The 18,792-nt window shown below is 44.1% G+C and overlaps 1 protein-coding gene across 3 annotated transcripts in view; it reads right to left on the reverse strand.

The window, feature by feature from the left end:
- Positions 1-18,792, reverse strand: part of Ttll7 (tubulin tyrosine ligase like 7) — a 124,216-nt gene that overhangs the window by 31,177 nt on the left and 74,247 nt on the right. For all 3 annotated transcript variants that reach the window (XM_032897195.1, XM_032897194.1, XM_032897197.1), the window contains 3 exons: positions 16,185-16,393; positions 15,100-15,234; positions 12,782-12,862 (listed from right to left, as the gene is read on the reverse strand). In XM_032897195.1, coding sequence (XP_032753086.1) covers positions 12,782-12,862; positions 15,100-15,234; positions 16,185-16,393 — 425 coding nt within the window. The remainder of the gene's footprint in view (positions 1-12,781; positions 12,863-15,099; positions 15,235-16,184; positions 16,394-18,792) is intronic.

The raw sequence follows: 18,792 nt of genomic DNA on the forward strand, positions 1-18,792 counted from the left end.
TATAACATATACACACATAAATACAGTATATCTAACATACACATGCATGAACATAAACACAGTATATCTCACCCATATAAACACAGTATATCTCACACATATACATGAACACGGTATAGCTCACACACATAAAAACACAGTATATCTCTCACACATACATAAAAACAGTATATCTCACACAAAGACTTAAAGACAGAATATCTCACACATACATAAACAGTATATAACATATACACACATAAATACAGTATATCTCACACACATACAGTATATCTAACACACACATGCATGAACATAAACACAATATAACATACACACACATATATAAACACAGTATTTCACACAAAGATACTATAAAAGAAAAAGGAAATAAGCAAAGTACGGAGAAGATATACTCAAACATACATATCCAACAAGATATTAATATCATGAACATATTTAATCACTTCTTACTATAGGTGCTCCCCAAATATTAAGTGATATTAGCTGCTGGTGACCAAGTTCAACTTCAAGCCATCACCCATCTTTGCAGAATACAACTACACGTCCTCACAGTGAAGTGTGAGGGCCACATGGTGGCTTCCCTTCCCTTCCTCCTGCTTCCATTACTGTGAAATGGGGGCAGGAATGCACACGCTGCTGTATGTTGACGTGTGCCAGCAAGCTCAGGGAACAGGAGAGAGACAGTGCACCCCACGAGAAAGCAGCTCATGACAGACACTCTCCAGGATAATGACTCCTTAATTACAAAGAGGATTAAAAAAACACTTTCATGTGAATTATTCACAATAGCGCTGATACAATATTCATACTAGGAATCGATTTAATTTATGCTGTTTTAAATTTCATTTAAGCTATTCATTTAATGCTTGGCAATATTTAATGCAGAAAGCAGGACTTTTGAGTGCTGTGATGTAAGAGTGAACAATGGCGGAAACACAATAAAAGTTTTTCTCAAGGTTCCTTTCCGCTTTCTGCCAATGTATTGGTAAGTGATACAATAGGGCAACAATCATAATTCAAAAATGAAAGAATAAAAAGGTAGTCAACTACAGGTTACCATGAGCTAATCTTGAGACTAAATATGAGTTACATAAAATAACCAAAAAAAGAAAAATGCTATCAGTACTCAGGATTTAAACACTACCCTATGCAACGACCTCATACTGTGCCCATGCCAAGCACTGTGCAAAGCACACTATTTAAGACGCTCCCCAGGACACGGCTCTACATGTAATATTCTTAGTCTAGGGAGAATTTTAAAAGCATGATAGTCTAGCATCCTAACCCACATGTGCCTGTAAACCAGGGCCTATGGGCTTGAGAAAGCTTCCATTCCACAACTCAGATTTCCCCCTGCTCAGGAGAGCTTTTCTAGCCTGGGGAACTTAGGTACCTCTTGGTGAAGGTAGGTGCTTGCTCTGTTCTACAGAGCATCACAGGAACTCCAATGCTCTCTGATTCTCCTCGCTTTCAGTTTGCAATAAGCTTCCTCTGAAGGCAAACTCTGGTCTTAGGAGAGGAAATGGGTTAGAAAGATCTGTTTCCGTAGTTTAAAGGAAAAGAATCCAGACACGTCCTCTTCAGACAAGCTCTTTGCTAACAAAAGCAGTCTCTGCCTAGTCCTCTAGAGAATTCTGTATTCTTCAGACATCATCACTTGGGGGGACAGCCCACTTAACACTAACCCACCACACAATCCCTCACTGACCAGACCTTCCTCTATTGTCTGTCATCCTCTATTGTCCGTCATCTGATTTTAACGTCCCATCAATTAATAACAGAGAATTGGTGCCACATCTAGTCACACATCTATCCTGTCCCCAAAGGCTTAGGACAAGGGCTACCACTTACGGATTGTTCAAGGAAAACCTATGCAGATGAGGTGAGCATCGGGGCTTAGACTTGTTCTAGGCATGTCTGCATATATTACGTCCTTAAATCCCAAAACCAAGGCCTGAGACAAGTACCATTAGTCTATGCCCCCTTTCAAAATCCCCTGGGTGGAGTCCATGACCATGCACAGTAATATTTCTTTAGAAAAAGATGAAAATGAGGGCTCAGCGGTTAAGAGCACTGTTTGCTCTTCCAGGGGTCCTGAGTTCAATTCCCAACAACCACTTGGTGGCTCACAACCATCTGTAATGGGATCCTATGCCCTCTTCTGGTCTATGTGAAGACAGCTACAGTGTACTCATATAAATAAAATAAATAGATCGAGAGAGAGAGAGAGAGAGAGAGAGAGAGAGAGAGAGAGAGAGAGGATGAAAATAGACAAAGCAAGATAGAGAAATGATACGTTATTTCCTGTCAGATAACACATGAGTTCAGGCGAATGAGGCCTTGCCATCCAGGTATTCAGTGAAGTGTAAAGTTGCTAAAAACGTTTGAGATCTTAAAATGGACAAATCAGGCCAGAACAGAAAACAACTTGTTTGAGTTACAGACAGCTCAGCCTCTCTGAACACTACCACACAGTTTTGTCTTCTCACATAGACCAACAGCAAAAGCCAGGGAGAAACTCCAACCGTCTCTTCTTAGGTTCAGATCTGTTCTAAGAAGTAATATTTGAGAAGATAAGAATAGTCGCTGTGCTAGGTGCTAGGTGCCTCCTCCTTGGTGCCCATTGGGTTTGGACTGGCTGTTTGAAGGATACATGGTTGCACCTTTAGCCACCATGTGGTTGCTGGGAATTGAACTCATGACCTCTGGGGGAGCAGTCAGTGCTCTTAACCGCTGAGCCACCTCTCCAGCCCCCATACCACCGTGGCCTTAAACTTGTTATAGAGCGGAGTATAACAGAGAATTTGACCCTCCCGTTCCCACCGCCCACGTGCTAGGATTACAGGCCTGTGAGTCCAGCCAGGGATCAAACCCGGAGTTTTGTGCGTTGCTAGGTAAGCCTGTACCCACTATGTCACACTCCCCCGCCCAGATGCTTGAACAGTTTGTGAAGTATAATGATAAATGGAGAGCAAGGTGTCCTTGTGGCGCTTGACCGTGAGCCCAGGAGAAGCTAATGCACGGAATTAAGTATCATTTCTTTATGACTTTGCAAAGCATGCCAATCTAACACTAAGCCCTCTGTGGGGAAAGCAAATGGAAAATTCAGTGAATGGCCACGTTAGTAAAGCAAAAAGACCTGTCTTTTTTTATGAAACATAGCCCATCGGAAGGCGTGAAGCACGTGGATAAATACATATTTTTGCCACTACAGATGCTGAGTGACAAACTACTCCATATGGCTGAGCAGTTGGTCCTAAATTAAAATAATGGCAAGGGGTGAAGTCGGTTTCGGAGCAGCATTGACATCGCCGTGCGAGGCTCTAACGATGTGTGCAGCCGCTGCGGCTACAGGGTGAGGGCGGATTTGCTGACACAGAATGAACCACTCAGAGTAGTGGAGTAGCGTCCTCTATCAGGCCGACCAACACAGAGATGGGAGACAGCAGCTCTGGAGTGCGGGCAGCAGCAGCTAGGGTAGGTGTGAAAAGGGATTTGCTGCCAAGCAGCTCTGATCAGCAGGGATCCATTAAAAACCCTAACACAACTGTAAATGGAATATGACAAGGTAACTGGGTTCTCTCATGCCTACGTATGGCAACAGAGAATGTGCTTTTCAGCAAATTGGGCGATCTTCACAGCCCATCAACACGGCAGCACACCCATACCTCATGTGCATATCCCTTGCGGAGTGTCTGAAGCACAGCTCTTGGCGGGAAGCTGAACAACTACAGGGTTACCGCAATCTGATGTTGAATAAGAGAACTATTCCCAACTCCGCCCTCTGAGGACTCGCTCCAGAATCTAAGTCTTGAGCTCCAGATATTTAATATTTGATACCCATTAAGGAAACTGTGAAGAGAGGCAAATAATCTTATTTCCACGAATACACAAACATGTACATGCACACGTGCACACACACACACACACACACACACACACACACACAAGTACACACACTCACATACACGCCAAAGCATGTGGGAGTCTCTGTGCCTGGCAAGCTAAGCTCTGAGTGTCACAGAACTCTAATGCACCATGAGCAATGTCACTGCCCTGCAACCAAGAAAAGTGAGGTGAACACGTATTTCAACAGTGACCTCAGAGTAGATGTATGAATCCTTGAGAGGTGCCAATCCCTCCACAAATGTCTGAAGAGTTCGTGGTTAAGTGATAAAAACATGAAACTGATTTTCAAAATCTCCAACAGCACCCAGCTGAGTTCATGGACAAAACTGGCAACCAATACATTCTTGGCAAATTAAGTAATAAACAACCTGGGTGTCAGCCATGGATCCGTGCAACTCAGATCCACCTGTTTTAAAGAGTTTGGTCATCTGATGCTCTCCCAGTCTTGTAATAGTCAGCTACTGCCTATGTTTACCTAGGCTTCACTCACCCAAGAAGTGAGCGTGGCTGGGGGTGCTCCTACCCCATGCCAACCCTCTGACACCAAGTTTTAGTCCATCAGTCTGGCCAACACCTTCTTAAGAAGGTCTGAGGTCGTTTCTGTCCATCTGCTCCCTTCAGCTCCCAAGTCGGACCTGTGCTGTAGCTGAAATGCTCTCCCTGCCTCCTTCAGATCTCTCCCCTTGGGTGTTCCCCATAGAAACTTCCTTCACTTCTAATTATCTTCACTTAGCAACTGCATCCCACGGGGGCAAAGCTCTCCAGTGATGACTGTTGTCACAGCTGAAAGAATGATGCATCCGATTTATCCACATCAAAAACGTTAGTTAAATCTTTGGTTCTCTAAGATCTAACTGCATTCCATGGCTGATGGACATCATTTCTTCTTGTCTTTGATATATTTTCTAGCTTTCTAAGGAAATGACAGCAAGTTAGACACAGGTCAACAGGGTAAGTCAAGAGGTCATTTCTATACATTCTACACAGAATTCTGCACACAAGGTTCCAGTGCACACAAGGCTTCACTTTCTCACAAGAACTGTCCACTGCCTGTAGCTACAACTCTCAGAGAAGGTCTGTTTATTCTCTCAGCTACAGTAAGGGTAGGAGTATACCAAACCCAAAGCTGCATTTCCCTAAGGCCAGGGACTCTTTCTACCCTGTGACACTGACTCTCTCATTCCCGCTCGTGTGTGTGTGTGTGTGTGTGTGTGTGTGTGTGTATGTGTCTACATGTATATGTGTATGTTTGTATGTGTGAGTGTATGTATATGTATGTGTGTTTATGTATATGTGTATGTTTGTATGTGTGTGTTTGTGTGTGTATATGTATATGTGTGTATGTATATGTGTATGTTTGTATGTGTGTATGTGTATATGTATATGTGTATGTATATGTGTATGTTTGTATGTGTGTGTATGTGTATATGTATATGTGTGTATATATATATGAATGTATATATGTATAGATATAGAGATAGCTTTCTTTTCAACACACTACATCTTGTTCTGATATTCGTTCACTCGTCACAAGTTAATCAGTCATTTGATACTCATTTCCCCAGAAATAAATTTGAAATAGAGACAAGAGGGAGAAAAAAATATTTATGTGTTTGAATTTATAATATAGATAAATCAGCTAGGCACACTGTAATGTACCCCAGTGATCTTTGAGAATGATAATTCCACACTCTTATCCCTGTCTGAGGTAAGTTTTAAGAATTTCAGGTAAGTAATTTGCATACTCTGGAGTAAGCAGGGAAAAAAGTTTTAAATTTTAATTAAAACAATAAATCTTTGTTTGCGACAAAATGTGGTACCTCCTTTGTCGACTGGCGTGATGACGTGCATTATGGGATAGGATGGCCTGTGCTTCTTTGCATGGGAATTGGTAGAAGAGTTATCAATTTGGCATAGATAGTTTTTACAAAGATGGAAAGTTCTACACATTTAGAACGTGGAGTCCAATGCAGCCTCCTGGGAGAGCGTGCTGGACACGGTCCCGTAGTGGAGAACGTCATCAGAGAATGGCAGCTGCCGAGAGCCCTTGCATGTTGCTATGCCAGGTGCCCCTCACTACACTGAGAAATCAGAGTCTGTCAAGCAAAAGCCTCTTGAAGGACAGAATAGGTGAGGAAAGAGGGAGACTTAACCATGACCACAGCAAGAAAAAAAAATGCTACAAATGAGTTGCATTGTGGGATTCCAGGGCTTCTCTTCCGCTCACTGCCTCTGTCTAGCAGTTCTCAACCACGTCTGGGGGCCTCTTGGCAAGATCGATTTTTCTCCAATTCAGATCAGCCCTTTTCATCCTTTGAATGCCGAAATCCAATACTTGAATTCTTTGGCGCCAAATAGAACTATTAAACTAGCCATGTAGGGGATGATCGTAACGGTTGAGCCAACATTAACTATGAAACATTATTAGCAGGCTTTGGTCAGGAATGGGTATCTTCTTATATCTTAAAGCACACAGGAAACATAACACCTTTGGATGGGATTTGACCAATGAACGAGGCAAAACGGGAGCCCAAAAAACTGGAGTGAAAGATATATAAACTGAGAGTGAAGATCCTGGACCTCACATTGGCACAACCTCCTTGCTCCCTCAGGATAGCCTCTGAGCAGGCCTCAACCGAGGAGCACACAGTGTCCTTACAGTAAATGTGCATGGTGGACCTGGCATGGTGGACTATGCACGAGCTTGTAAATCCACAAGTGCTTATATTTATTCTCAAATGTCTAGTCTAGCATGGAACAATGCTTTAACATATGGAACAATCCTTTCTGTCCGTAGACTCCACTTTTCAAGTTACACCAGAAGCTCAGCTCGTGTTTACCCGGCATTCTGGAATCACGCTGATATAACAAACACAGTGGCAGACATGGAAGGCAGAAGAGTGCGGCCAGCTCTGCATGACCACTGAGCCGCGTGCCTGCAAAAGGCACCTCCTGCAGGAGGACCTAACTGAGGACTGCCTGAGAGACCGAGGATTGCTGCATTCGGATGAGCTTGCACCTCACCTCTAACCCCCAGGGGCAGGTAGGGTTAGACAGTGGGCAGTGCAAGGCACGGGCAACGGCAGGTGACTACAAGGGAGATTCATTTGTGGACAGATTAGAGGAGCCCATCTCTACCTGAGGCGTTAGAGCTGGACGGAGGCACCACTACTCAAGGCTTCCAAGTGCCAGTCCACAGCCGGTTAGCCTAGTGCAGAGGCCAAAACCTCCACAGGTCTTTGCTTCCCTGACCTCTAATGGACTTGGAGCAGTCAGCCCTGGACTCTGCTCGTAGAGCAGTGTCACTCACCAGGACTGTCCAGCACTGACATAGGTTCCCCTTCCTTCCCACAGACTGTGGGTACAAAGAGGACCCCAGGCAGGTGGCTGATAGCATGTTAGCCCTAAAGGGGTTTTCAAAATTCATAAACCTCTCACAGTAGGCAGAAGGCAGGTACAAATGCCCTGAAATGTCGAAAGGGAGAAGATAATTTGTGGGTGTGAGGGAGTCGTAAAGGGGGCATGAAGGTGACAGAAGGCATGTTCTGAAGGATGGCGTATTGTGTGGGAGGAAGGTGCTGCAGTCAGGGCAGTCTTTATCCACCTCTCTGTTTTAACTCCGAATTCTCTGGATTCTTCCCTTTCTTGCATTTGCTTTTCTTGTGTTTGGTGGGTGTGGCTGTGGGTGTGGGTGTGGGTTTGTTTTTTGTTGTTTGTTTGTTTGTTTGTTTCTTTGTTTGATTGGTTGGTTGGTTTGGTTTGGTTTGGGTTGGGTTTGGGTTTGGGGTTTTATTTGTTGTTGTTTGTTTGTTTGTTTGTTTGTGGTGCCAGAGACTGAACCAGGACTTCATGCAAATGCCAGGCAAGCACCTGAGCCATGTCCCTCAACCTGTTTTGTATTTGCTATTTTGAGGTAGGTTCTTTTCTAATTCACCCAGGTTAACCTTTAACTCGTTCTAAAGCTTAGGTTGGACTTGAACTTGTGACTCTCTTGCCCATGCAACCTAGATTAAAAGCCTGGGCTCAGAGCCCAGTTCTACCTCCTTTCCTTGTTTCTTTGGGCCATGGAGCCAACCCCCGTCTCTGTTATTTAACCAACTTGTTTCCAACAGACAGGTCCATCTCTCTCAGCCATCCCTCTCCTCGTAGAAAGATCATGGTAACTTGAAAAAAATATAGAAATACACAAAGTAAAAAGGGGAAAGGACAATAAATAGCATTACTTCCCTTCTCTCAGCTCTGTATAGTGATCCTCTGGAAATAATCATAATTTGGTACATAGTCAATCAAATGAAGGTACTCTGAAGTGGGATCTCACTGTGTGACCTGGAGCTTGCTATGTAGACATGGCTGCCTTAACTCGTCAGTGTTGGGAGTATAAGTCACTACACAGCTGCTTTAAGAAAGATAAAAGAAAGTAATGACAGAGAGATAGGAAGACAGACAAGCAGGCAGGCAGACAGACAGACAAAAAGGCAGACAGACAAAAAACCAGACAGATGGGTTAATTTTAAGTAATACACTCATTAGTAGATTAAAATGTAACAATGTAGATTACTGTGGAACTTACTACTTTAATATAGAGTATCTTTTTAGCTTGATTTCAAATAAAAAACATCACGACGTTCTCATGGTTCTTCTAATTTCATAAGTGGGAAGATAGCAAAGACAGTTTTCATGGAGGACCATTTAGAAGACGGCATCTTGTCTCTTTAGACCTACTCTGTTAAATGCAGAAGCCAATCGACAGGACTGTCCTCTCGCTCTAGATGAATCGAAACTAAGTTCCAAATTCAATTCCATGGTCACAGTAGTTCAAGTGTTCAAGCGCGTGACGTGACTAGTGAGTGACACGGGGCATCACAGACACAGACCCTTCCCACCCTTGTAGAAAGCTCCAAGGGGCTGAGCTCCTAAGACTCAGCCCGGAATGTTTATCTCACTTGGCTATTGATCCTGGAGTTCACCATCCAGAGCGTGTGGGTGAAACTGAGACAGGAGAAGATGGCCCCCAGATCTGAAGGGCTCCTCGGTTCTGACAGGCACGGTTGTGCTGGACACAGAGTGTCTCCAGGGATTTCAAAGAGAGAACCAGGGAGCAGAGGGCGCCTGCCTCCCAGAGTCTTGTTTCTTGCTGTGTGCTTTGCCCAGGACAAGGATGTGTGTGTTATTCAACTACCGTGTTTGTTTCACAGGTCTTAAGTCATAGGCATGAATTCTATATTCTGCTCCAATAAGATTCTAGAATAGTCCTCGATCAAATGCCGTTAAATTGCAAGGATGCGCCAGGTCTTTTTAACCAAAAGACCCACTGTGGGGCACTCAAGCTGCTTCTAGGACTTGGTTTTTAACAGAGCTGTTATAAATGTTGTCCTATGGAAGTCTTTCCTACATTTCCGGATGAAAGCCTACAGGGCACACACAGTGCAAGGGATGGTTCTTATGACTCACAGGGCTACGGGCATCCATGATTTGATAAGCATCATGAATGACCTTTCTGTAGAGTTAGTTACACCACTGTATTCTATCTGATAGTGGAGCAATGGCCCTCTTAGCCATGCTAGGCCCACTGGTGAGAATTATCCCTCTTACTAATTCTTGCCTGGAGGATAGTTTTCACTTGCTGTTGCCTCCTTGCCAGTGAGGTGGAGGATCTATTTGCATGCTAATTGGCTATTTGAAGATCTAGTAGATCATCCTTTTATGCACTTTGCCACACTACTTGTCGATGTTTGTGATCCTGTCTGTCTTTTGTTGACTGACTGCTAAGAATGATTGGGTTACCTCTGCTACTTTTCACATCATGGACACTAAGTATCAGTCTTCCTCAACAGTACCCCACGTGATCAACCCCCTCGCCCCCCCAAACCCCCTACTATTCAACCCCCCACTCCAACCGCTCAACTCAGTTCCTTACCTGCTCAACACCCCCAAACCCATTCTGCCTTTAACTTGCTTTATGGTGTCTTTTGCCATTCCTAAGTTTTGGAGGGGTTGGGTTATTTTGGGTATTTTGTTTGTTTGTTTTTCTGAGGTGTGGTTTCACAGTGTAGCCCAGACTAAGCTGGAACTCCCAACAGTCTTCCTGCCTTGGCTTCCGGAATGCAGGATTGTGGGGAAGAGCCACTACCCACACGGACTAAGTCTCCATGAAACAACCTTCCGAGCTTTCCCTTTAAGCTCTCTTGGTCGGGTCTGTTTTAAGACAGTTTACCTCCAGTCTACAATTAGGATCCTCTTTCTGTCCGCATTTCCTTTGTCTTAACAGTTTGCTATGTTGTCTATACCAAGCTGTGACCCACATGGAGTTTATTTTGTGTAAAGAAACAAGCTCCCTTTATTCTCTTCTAAGATAACCAATTGTTTCAACATCATTGCGGAAGTTACTTGGCTGTGATAAAATATCATGACCTAAAGAGACTCACGGGAAGATAAGGTTCTCTGACTTAGGCTCCACAATGGTGGACTGACTCGGTGGCTGAGAAGCCACACACCCATGGCTCACCCATGGTCAGTGTCTACCTCTGTGGCCATCTCTGACACATACTCCTCAGTGGGGATGCCGCCTTTGTCCATGGCAGGACAACACATGAGCTGATGGATCAGTTTATTCCGGTAAACTAGGTAACCTCATTGATTTCAAATTTCATCTAATCTATCAACTCATAGAACGGCCAGATGTTAATTCGTCTTAACTTTCCTAGAGCTACTGAAACGGTACTAGCTCCTGAGAAACAGCCCAGCGCATGAGACAAGCCTCCCAAGGTGAGGCCGACCCTGCCTCCTATGCTCCTGGCAGCTGTCATGTGCACTTTGCTGTCCCCTCACATCTCACTTCTTCTGTCGCACTCTGGGGCCCTTCCTCTCGCCTCTGTTTATAATAACTGCTCTTGTTGGACCAGACCTCGGTTTCCTGGAGGACTTCCTACTGCCCCTCTTTGCCAGTCCTTGTTCCAGACTAGTGCCACCCACACACAAATGAGTCTTCATTTTTAAGGCAGAAAGAAAACATAAAGCCTTACTAGCCCACACCTCTCTTCTCATTACCACCACTTCTGTTTGTCTCCCACCCAGCTCTCTGAAAAGTGTTTGCCCCTTTTCCTCTTTGAGAGGCTCTAACTGAATTCCCTCCAGTTACATTTTGTTACCTCTGACTTCTCGGAATTTGACTGTTGTAACCACTAACCTCCACGTTTGCCCAAAACAACCAACAGGTCGATGCTCAACTCCTAGCAGCAACTTCCTATGCGTATGTTGCTAAGGTAACTTCACATGCCTTCAGGGACACCCAACCCTGCTGTTTTCACTGGACACCACCGGTCTCTTCTAGGTCCTCTTCAAAGAATCCTCCCACCTCTCCATTCCTCCCTTCGGGAGAGCCTCTGAGCTCACAGAGTCCCAGAAACTCTAGTCTTACAAACTTTCTACATAGTCCCGTCCAACCCTATTCCTGGAAACACCTTACAGACTCGACACCCAACTCAGCCCTGCTCTCAAACCCATATGTACATCAAAGACGCTAATCAATACATCTACATAACATATACAACTCAAAGCACAACAGAACAGGGGGCTGGAGAGATGGCTCAGTGGGTCAGAGCTCCTGGTCTTGCAGAGGACCCCCCTTCACACCCTAGTACCCATGTGGAGATTCACACATGTCTGTAACTTCAGTTTCAGGAGATAAGAAACCTCTTTTGACCTCTCTGGGGTCCTGGATGCACATGGTGCAAAATTATACATGCATATATATATATATATATATATATGCAAATAAAATAAGCAGTTTTATGTGTGTGGGTGTTTTACTTGTCTGTGTGTCTGTGCACTGAGCACATGCAGTGCCCTTAGAGGCAGAAGACAGCATGTATCTCCTGAAACTGGAGGTTATAAGCCTCCATGTGGGTGCTCAGAATAGAACCTGGGGGGTGTGGAAGAGCGACCAATGCTATTAACTGTTGGACCATCTCTCCGGCCCCTAAAATAAATCTTTATAAACCCACACAACAAAAGAACCACGAGAAACCTACAGAATTGAGGCATTCCATCCGCGCCCAAGCTGCCCACTCCCTGTCTCTTGCCTCAAGTACCCTATAAACCATCTCACCACTTTCTACTCCGTGCCACGTTCTCTCTCCTCAATTCTATGCTCTTCAAGTAGTTCTCCGTCCTTTAAAGTTACTAGTCAGACTATAACACTCTTCTCAAACTTTTCCAGTGGCCTCTCACCCACTAAAGTAAACCCTTTCTTCTCATACCCCATAAAGTCACCATCTGAGCTCTGACCCACCATCCAAATCCATCTCTTACAACTACTGCATCACTTACTTTTCCAACAACAACAATGAAAAAATACCACGTGGATAGATTAATAAGTAAAACTGTGATCCATCATCCATACCTACGCACATCAGACTGGTTTTCACCCCCTGACCTTTGTTTCTGCTCCATGCTCGGCTAACACACTGATTCACAGATATCGGCTGGCACACTGATTCACAGATATCGGCTGGCACACTGATTCACAGATATCGGCTGGCACACTGATTCACAGATATCTGCTGACACACTGATTCACAGATATCGGCTGACACACTGATTCACAGATATCGGCTGACACACCGATTCACAGATATCTGCTGACACACAGATTCACAGATATTGGCTGACACACTGATTCACAGAGATACTTTGTCTTAGATCCACGTTTTACCCTCACAATCATAAACCTTGTCTAACACATGATAGGTCCACAGTGTTTGTTGAAGACACAAGCAAATAAGTGTTCACATATACACATATGCACTTGAATAAACGTTTTAGCGTAATGGATACGTAAAGGGCAAAGGGATTTTCGAGTGCTACTCACTTTCCGTTGCTTTACGGAGTCCAGTTTTATGAGCCAATATGAAGCCACTTTTGTTTTATAATGCTTCCAGTTATCCATGATCTGTTGGGAGAGAGAAGTCAACAAATTTAATCTAGAATGCCCACAGAAAAAAGTACTGAGCGAATGTGTTAGCCCTGAGTATATTCATTTGTGCAGCGAAGGCTCTATGAGATTGCTTAGAATAAAAAATCCTACCATTCACAAGAAGATACCTGCAAAAACTGAGACAAGCCAGGGGTTCTAGACCTGAGCACTCTCTCTTCAGTAAGAGTAATATCACTCGGTGAATAAAAGTTAGAAATCCTTAAATACACACAGTTTAGGTAGGACTCCAGCCCACAGGTCTTCGACATTTATTCACATAGTAACACAATATTGAATAAAACATTCAAAGTCAGCCTATATTTGGTTAGAGCTCTCCTGGCCCTTTCTTTTGTGTTACCTGTGTATCTACAAAATTTCTCTCTATATGTTCTAGTAATGTGTACTGTGGCAAACGTTCAAGTCTGGAACACAGCAGAGGTGCAGCAAAGACCCTAATGCCTGCCGTCCATTATCAATCATGTCTCACCAATTGTATGAGCCTAACAGTCTTCTCCCCAGAAGAGTCACATTAGCCGCATGCATTAGTTCCACTCTCTGGCTTTCTAATTAAAAACAGCAGAACTTAATGGGACCGCAGCGGCAGCTCAGTGGTTAAGCACTCGCTCCTCTTGTGGGGGACCTGGGTTCAATTCCCTGCACTCACTTGGCAACACAGAGCTGTGAGTCCCATTGTAGTGGGCGTGATGCCTTCCTTGACCTCTCAACGGAGGGCACACCCGTGGTGCGCATCCATACTTGGAGGCAAAGTATTCGTAGAAAAAAAATAAATTCAAAAAGGAAATATCAGATTGTAAAAGACAGACAAAAATGATACATTGGCTGCAAACTTGCTGACTTTTATTAGAAAAAACATTATCAAAATAAGTTAAAACTTCCAGGCTGGTGATAGGTGGCAAAGTGTTGACTGGCAAGTATAACCTTCGTTCAATCCCTGGGACCCACACGCAAACACAAGAAATAAAAAAAAGTAACTTAAAAATTTTAAAGCATATCTATCACAATAGCTTATACTCAGTCTAAATTTTCTTTTGCTGTCACAAGCAACATATGACTTTCACTTTTGAAAAAACGTATCAACTCGAATTCAAAAGACTTGGATACTTAACGATAATTATCCAATAACGAGAATACGTATGATATCGTTAAGGATTTTTGCCGCAAGAAATCTTTTTCTTGTTTTGTTATTTCTGTGCACTTGCTTTATAAAGCCAGGTGACAGTATAAGGACCCGGTGAGAGCTTTTTCTACACATGACCACTAGATGGTGCCTTGTCTTCTGGTGGGGAAAAAAAAATCACAACCCATCTACCCCACCCTCAGGCGTTCTGTGACCGATAAATGATCTGAGTATGGGCATTTTTAAAGCGTGATGGATGGAGAAGAGAAACCTTGAGTGAAGAAACGTTCTTCCATCCCATCATTTCAGGGACCTTGTGTTTCTTTCTAAGCTAGATGCGAGTCCTGACTGAGGAGCGTCTGAACTTCTGTCGTTTCCAAACGCTCCACTAGGTGGCGGACGCGAGGCATTTCAAAACTTGATTTTTCCAGGCATCACCTGTAAGTCTTCCTGCCATTTTCTAACAGGGCCCTATCTTCATCCTGTCTCTTTTCATCCTAAGCTCTTCAACTGAGTTTTCCTGATATTTCTTTGATCGTGAAGAACCGTTATTATTTGATGCTAATCTCACTTGAAAGCCATATTATATGATAAAATGTTCCTAATAACTAAAATGAATTCTTTATAAGGTTTCTGGGGGCTAAAAGTAATATCAATCACACTTTCTATTCTATTAAGTACAATGCGACCAGAGAGTACAGGTTTTCTTTGTGTGTGTGGATGCATAGGAGGCCTGGGTGCGTGCACGTATGTGTACAGTGCACGGGTATGTTGGTGTTCATGTGTGTGCACATGCATGTGAATGCATGCCTGGGGAGGTGAGAGGTCAGGCTTGGAGGTCTTTTCACTGGGACCTGCGGTTCATGGAACCCCGGGTCTTCCTTTCTCTGCCTCTTCCAGGGCTGAGGTCACAGCCGCAGGTCACCAGGTCAGGTCTGCATGTAAGGTCTGAGGATCCACACTCCGGGCCTCCTCTGGCCCAGGAAGTGCTTTGCCAACAGATCCCTCCCCCAGTCCCAGGCAGATCAATTTACTACTCTAAGAAGACTAGACTGGATTTTATGCAGATACTCACATCTTCTATCAGGAGCTCTGACTCTGCGTCCGACTTCCCCGGAAAGCGGATCCTCATGTCCTTGAGGACAAACAAGGTCTGACTGGTGAGGTCGTCTTCCTGCTCTTTTGTCTTCAGTTCCCGCAAAGACTCGTCCTTAAATTTGAAAGAATACAGACACATGGACTGGGTCTCATTCCACTGTACCGGTATAACTTGAAAAGATAGTTCTGGGTAAAAGGGGTGCACTTTTAATTTTTTTAATGGACATTTCTGAACTTTTAGCATTAAATTAGTCGTTATTTGTAATACCTTTTATATTTTCTCCTGATTGTATTTTCTCTTGCTCAAGATATCAACATTACATATGAGTAACTTAAAAGGACTTCCCAATCTGTTTCATTTACCACCAATTCTTGGGTTGGATAACAAGATCAGTCATCATGACGAAGGGAATGAATTCACTTACGTTTCCTGAATTTTCCCACTGGAAAGACTCACTCTGAAATTTGTTAATGTTAAGGAAACGGCGACTTTATATAACTCTCTGGTCTAACTCCAGCAAAATATAACAAAACCCACTGACTTTTTCACTTGTAAATGCCTCTAGTATAAACTGTAAAGGGGATACCCCAGGCTAATTTAATATACAGAAGGCATTCTAAACTACACCGCACATAGGCTGGATGAGTAGACTTTACCTAAACTATTAATCTAAAGAGGTATTTTCCATACACTAAATGTGCTTGTTTCTATCGAAGATTAAGATGTTGCAAGAAAAAGAAGCATGCATTTACAAAAATGATTACAAATGTTACCCTCCTGCATCAGGGAATAATTACGGACAGCGTTACTCTCCTGCGTCGTGAGATAAAAAGGAAAGCCACGCCTCTCTCTCTCTCTCTCCAACCTTGAGCTCTGTGGTATGGTGGAGCTTGCCTTTGAGGAGTCCAGGATACGTGAACAATGCACTTTCCAAAGGTCATGACCAAATTACAGAAGGGATCGGGGGTCCCTCTCCTCATCCTCTCGGCTGATCCCCTCTCCACCTGCATTGAGTACAGCTTTCTGCGACCCTGGGAGGGCGCAGACAATCGATAGCTTACCACCAGAGCGTTGCTGGCAGAGCTGGCGTCGTGACTGGGAGGCAGGTGTCTCATGTAGGAGGATGCGCGGTTTAAGGAATGTGACCGGGACGCTGAAGTTGGTCGTGCTAATGGTATCACTTGTTGAGAAGAAAAGGGGCGCACATCCCCTCTGGAAGGTAAGTGAGCAGAGATGGACCGAGGGCAGCTGACCGAACGCCTCATGGAATCTATCGATGATGGAGAAGTGGTGCTGTTAGTACACTTTTCTCCCTAGTGGGTCTCCGCAGACTAACGATTAGACCAGGTGGTGGCTGGGTGACCAAGGTCAAGCCTAGACACCATCACGAGAAGAGAAGTTCTGGTACGTGAAGGACAGTTTTGCTGGGAAAACACTATAAGCGAGACTTCAGTGCTAAGTTCTCCGAGCATGATGTTAGAGAATCAGAGGGAAAGAGATGAAAATCCATGAGGCACTGAGGGACCAGAATTTACCTGGATGTCACTCTTATAGAAACCTGGGCAGAAAGTGTGTGTGTGTGTGTGTGTGTGTGTGTGTGTGTGTGCGCGTGTGTGTGTAAATGCAGGAACACACACGCCACGGCACACGGTGGAGTTCAGAGGACAGCTTCAGTTTTCGGTCCTCACCTTTCAGCCTTGTTTGAGACAAAGCCTCCTCGTTATTCACCTTTCCCTGCTGTAGACGCAAGACTACTCAACCCCCAAAAGTACCGGGACTCCCCTGTCTTCACCTCCACTCCTGCCATAGGAACACAGGAATACAGACATGCTACCGCCCCCCAGTATCGTTTGAGTTCTGGGAATTTGAACCTCAAACTTGCACAGTGCACATTTCACCCACGGAGCCATCTCTCCAGCCAGGACGGGATTTCTATCGTCTAGAATATCAGAAGAGCCTTCCCAAAGTCACACAGCAAGATGGTGGCCAAGGTCAGCCAACGCCGCAAGTCCTCACCATTTGAATCCACTTCTCGGTAAGTCCACAACGCTATCTACTAACCTTGGGTTAAAACTGGCTATTAGAGTCTCAGTGTAGGTCAGAAATAAGCCGTTTCATAGTAAGTATCATGGGAGAGGAGAAAGAAAAACAGACGGTGGCCAGGGTGAACAGATAAGGGACGGAACTCAGGGCTTCTGGTGGGAGTCACAGGACAGAACAATATGAAGGTTATTCTAATGTAAATATAATCGACTGTTGAAAGAGCTGCAGCAAAACTGGCACGCTTACACACACACACACACACACACACACACACACACACACATATACACACACACACACACACACACACACACACACACACACACACACATACACACACACATATACAAACACATATACACACACACACACACACACACACACACACACACACACACACACACACACACACACACACACATATATACACACATACACACACACATTTCAATAGCAAAATATTTAAGTGAAGAAAAAAATGAAGTCAAAGAACAGGACTGTTATCGAAATAAGTATCTAAGGAAACCATCAAGTATTTGCCCTTGTACATTCTGGGAGCACTGACAAAAGAGAAGCAGCATCCCTGGTGAGCTGTGGCTCCAGCCCTGGAAAAAAGAGACTTGCTCAATACCGCCAGCATTTTAATTTTTCATTCCGCTCAATTTTTTCCAGTAGATCCTCTATCCTGGGTTTGTTCTCTGCTTGGAGAATATATCCATCTTCATTGGTTAAATAAATTTACAAAACTCGCACGAAGCCAGGTTGCACACCTAGAGGTCTCTCTTCATCAGCTGTTGAAAGGAACTCAAAACTTCATAAAAGCGATGGATATAAATGCAGATTTGGGGGTGCACTTCTAAAAGGTACTGTGAGCATGTGGTAGATGCATTGTTTCTTTATGTTCTGGGGAGCATAAAATGTACACTCATTCAAGTTTTAGAAGATGCTTTTTGAAAACAAAATGAAGAACTTCTGTTGTGGTCTTAGCTTCCTTCTGTACCTGTGACTCACAGCACTGTGTATAGGAATATGTCACTGTTCTACCTTTAAAAGGCATTAGTTACGATGGTCACGTATTCAACATACAACAATAATGCAAAGGTCGTGTTCACAACAATGAAGGAAAAAGACAGAGAGGAAGGGAGGAAGGAAGGAAGGAAGGAGGAAGGAAGGAAGGAAGGAAGTGAGGGAGGGAGGGAGGGAGGAAGGAAGGAAGAAAAGGAAGGAAGAAAAGGAAGAAAGAAAGGAAGGGAAGGAAGGAAGAAAAGAAAGGAAGGAAGGAAAGGAAGGAAGGAAGGAGAGGAAGGAAGGAAGAATCCTAAACCATTTTCTCCCAGCTACAGGTCTTGGGTAGGGATTGCGTGAGAAGAACCTTCATGGGGAAGAAGGAAAATGTCAACGTCTCAGTTTCTCCCTTATCACCTACATCCCTGGAAATCCAGACAAGAAAACTAAAATGGTTAGATACACCGGTGGCTCTGAATAGATTAGGAAACATGGTCGTGACTTCCACCTATAAGTGGTGTGAGGAAAAAAAGTGTTTCATGTTGTTTTGTGAGGTTTTAACAATACCCTAAGTGCACGATCTACACAAGAAAGTGTTACTGGTGATCTGGATTCTGCCCT

Source organism: Rattus rattus, chromosome 3, assembly GCF_011064425.1.
Source record: "Rattus rattus isolate New Zealand chromosome 3, Rrattus_CSIRO_v1, whole genome shotgun sequence".
In the NCBI taxonomy this organism is placed as follows: Eukaryota; Metazoa; Chordata; class Mammalia; order Rodentia; family Muridae; genus Rattus; species Rattus rattus.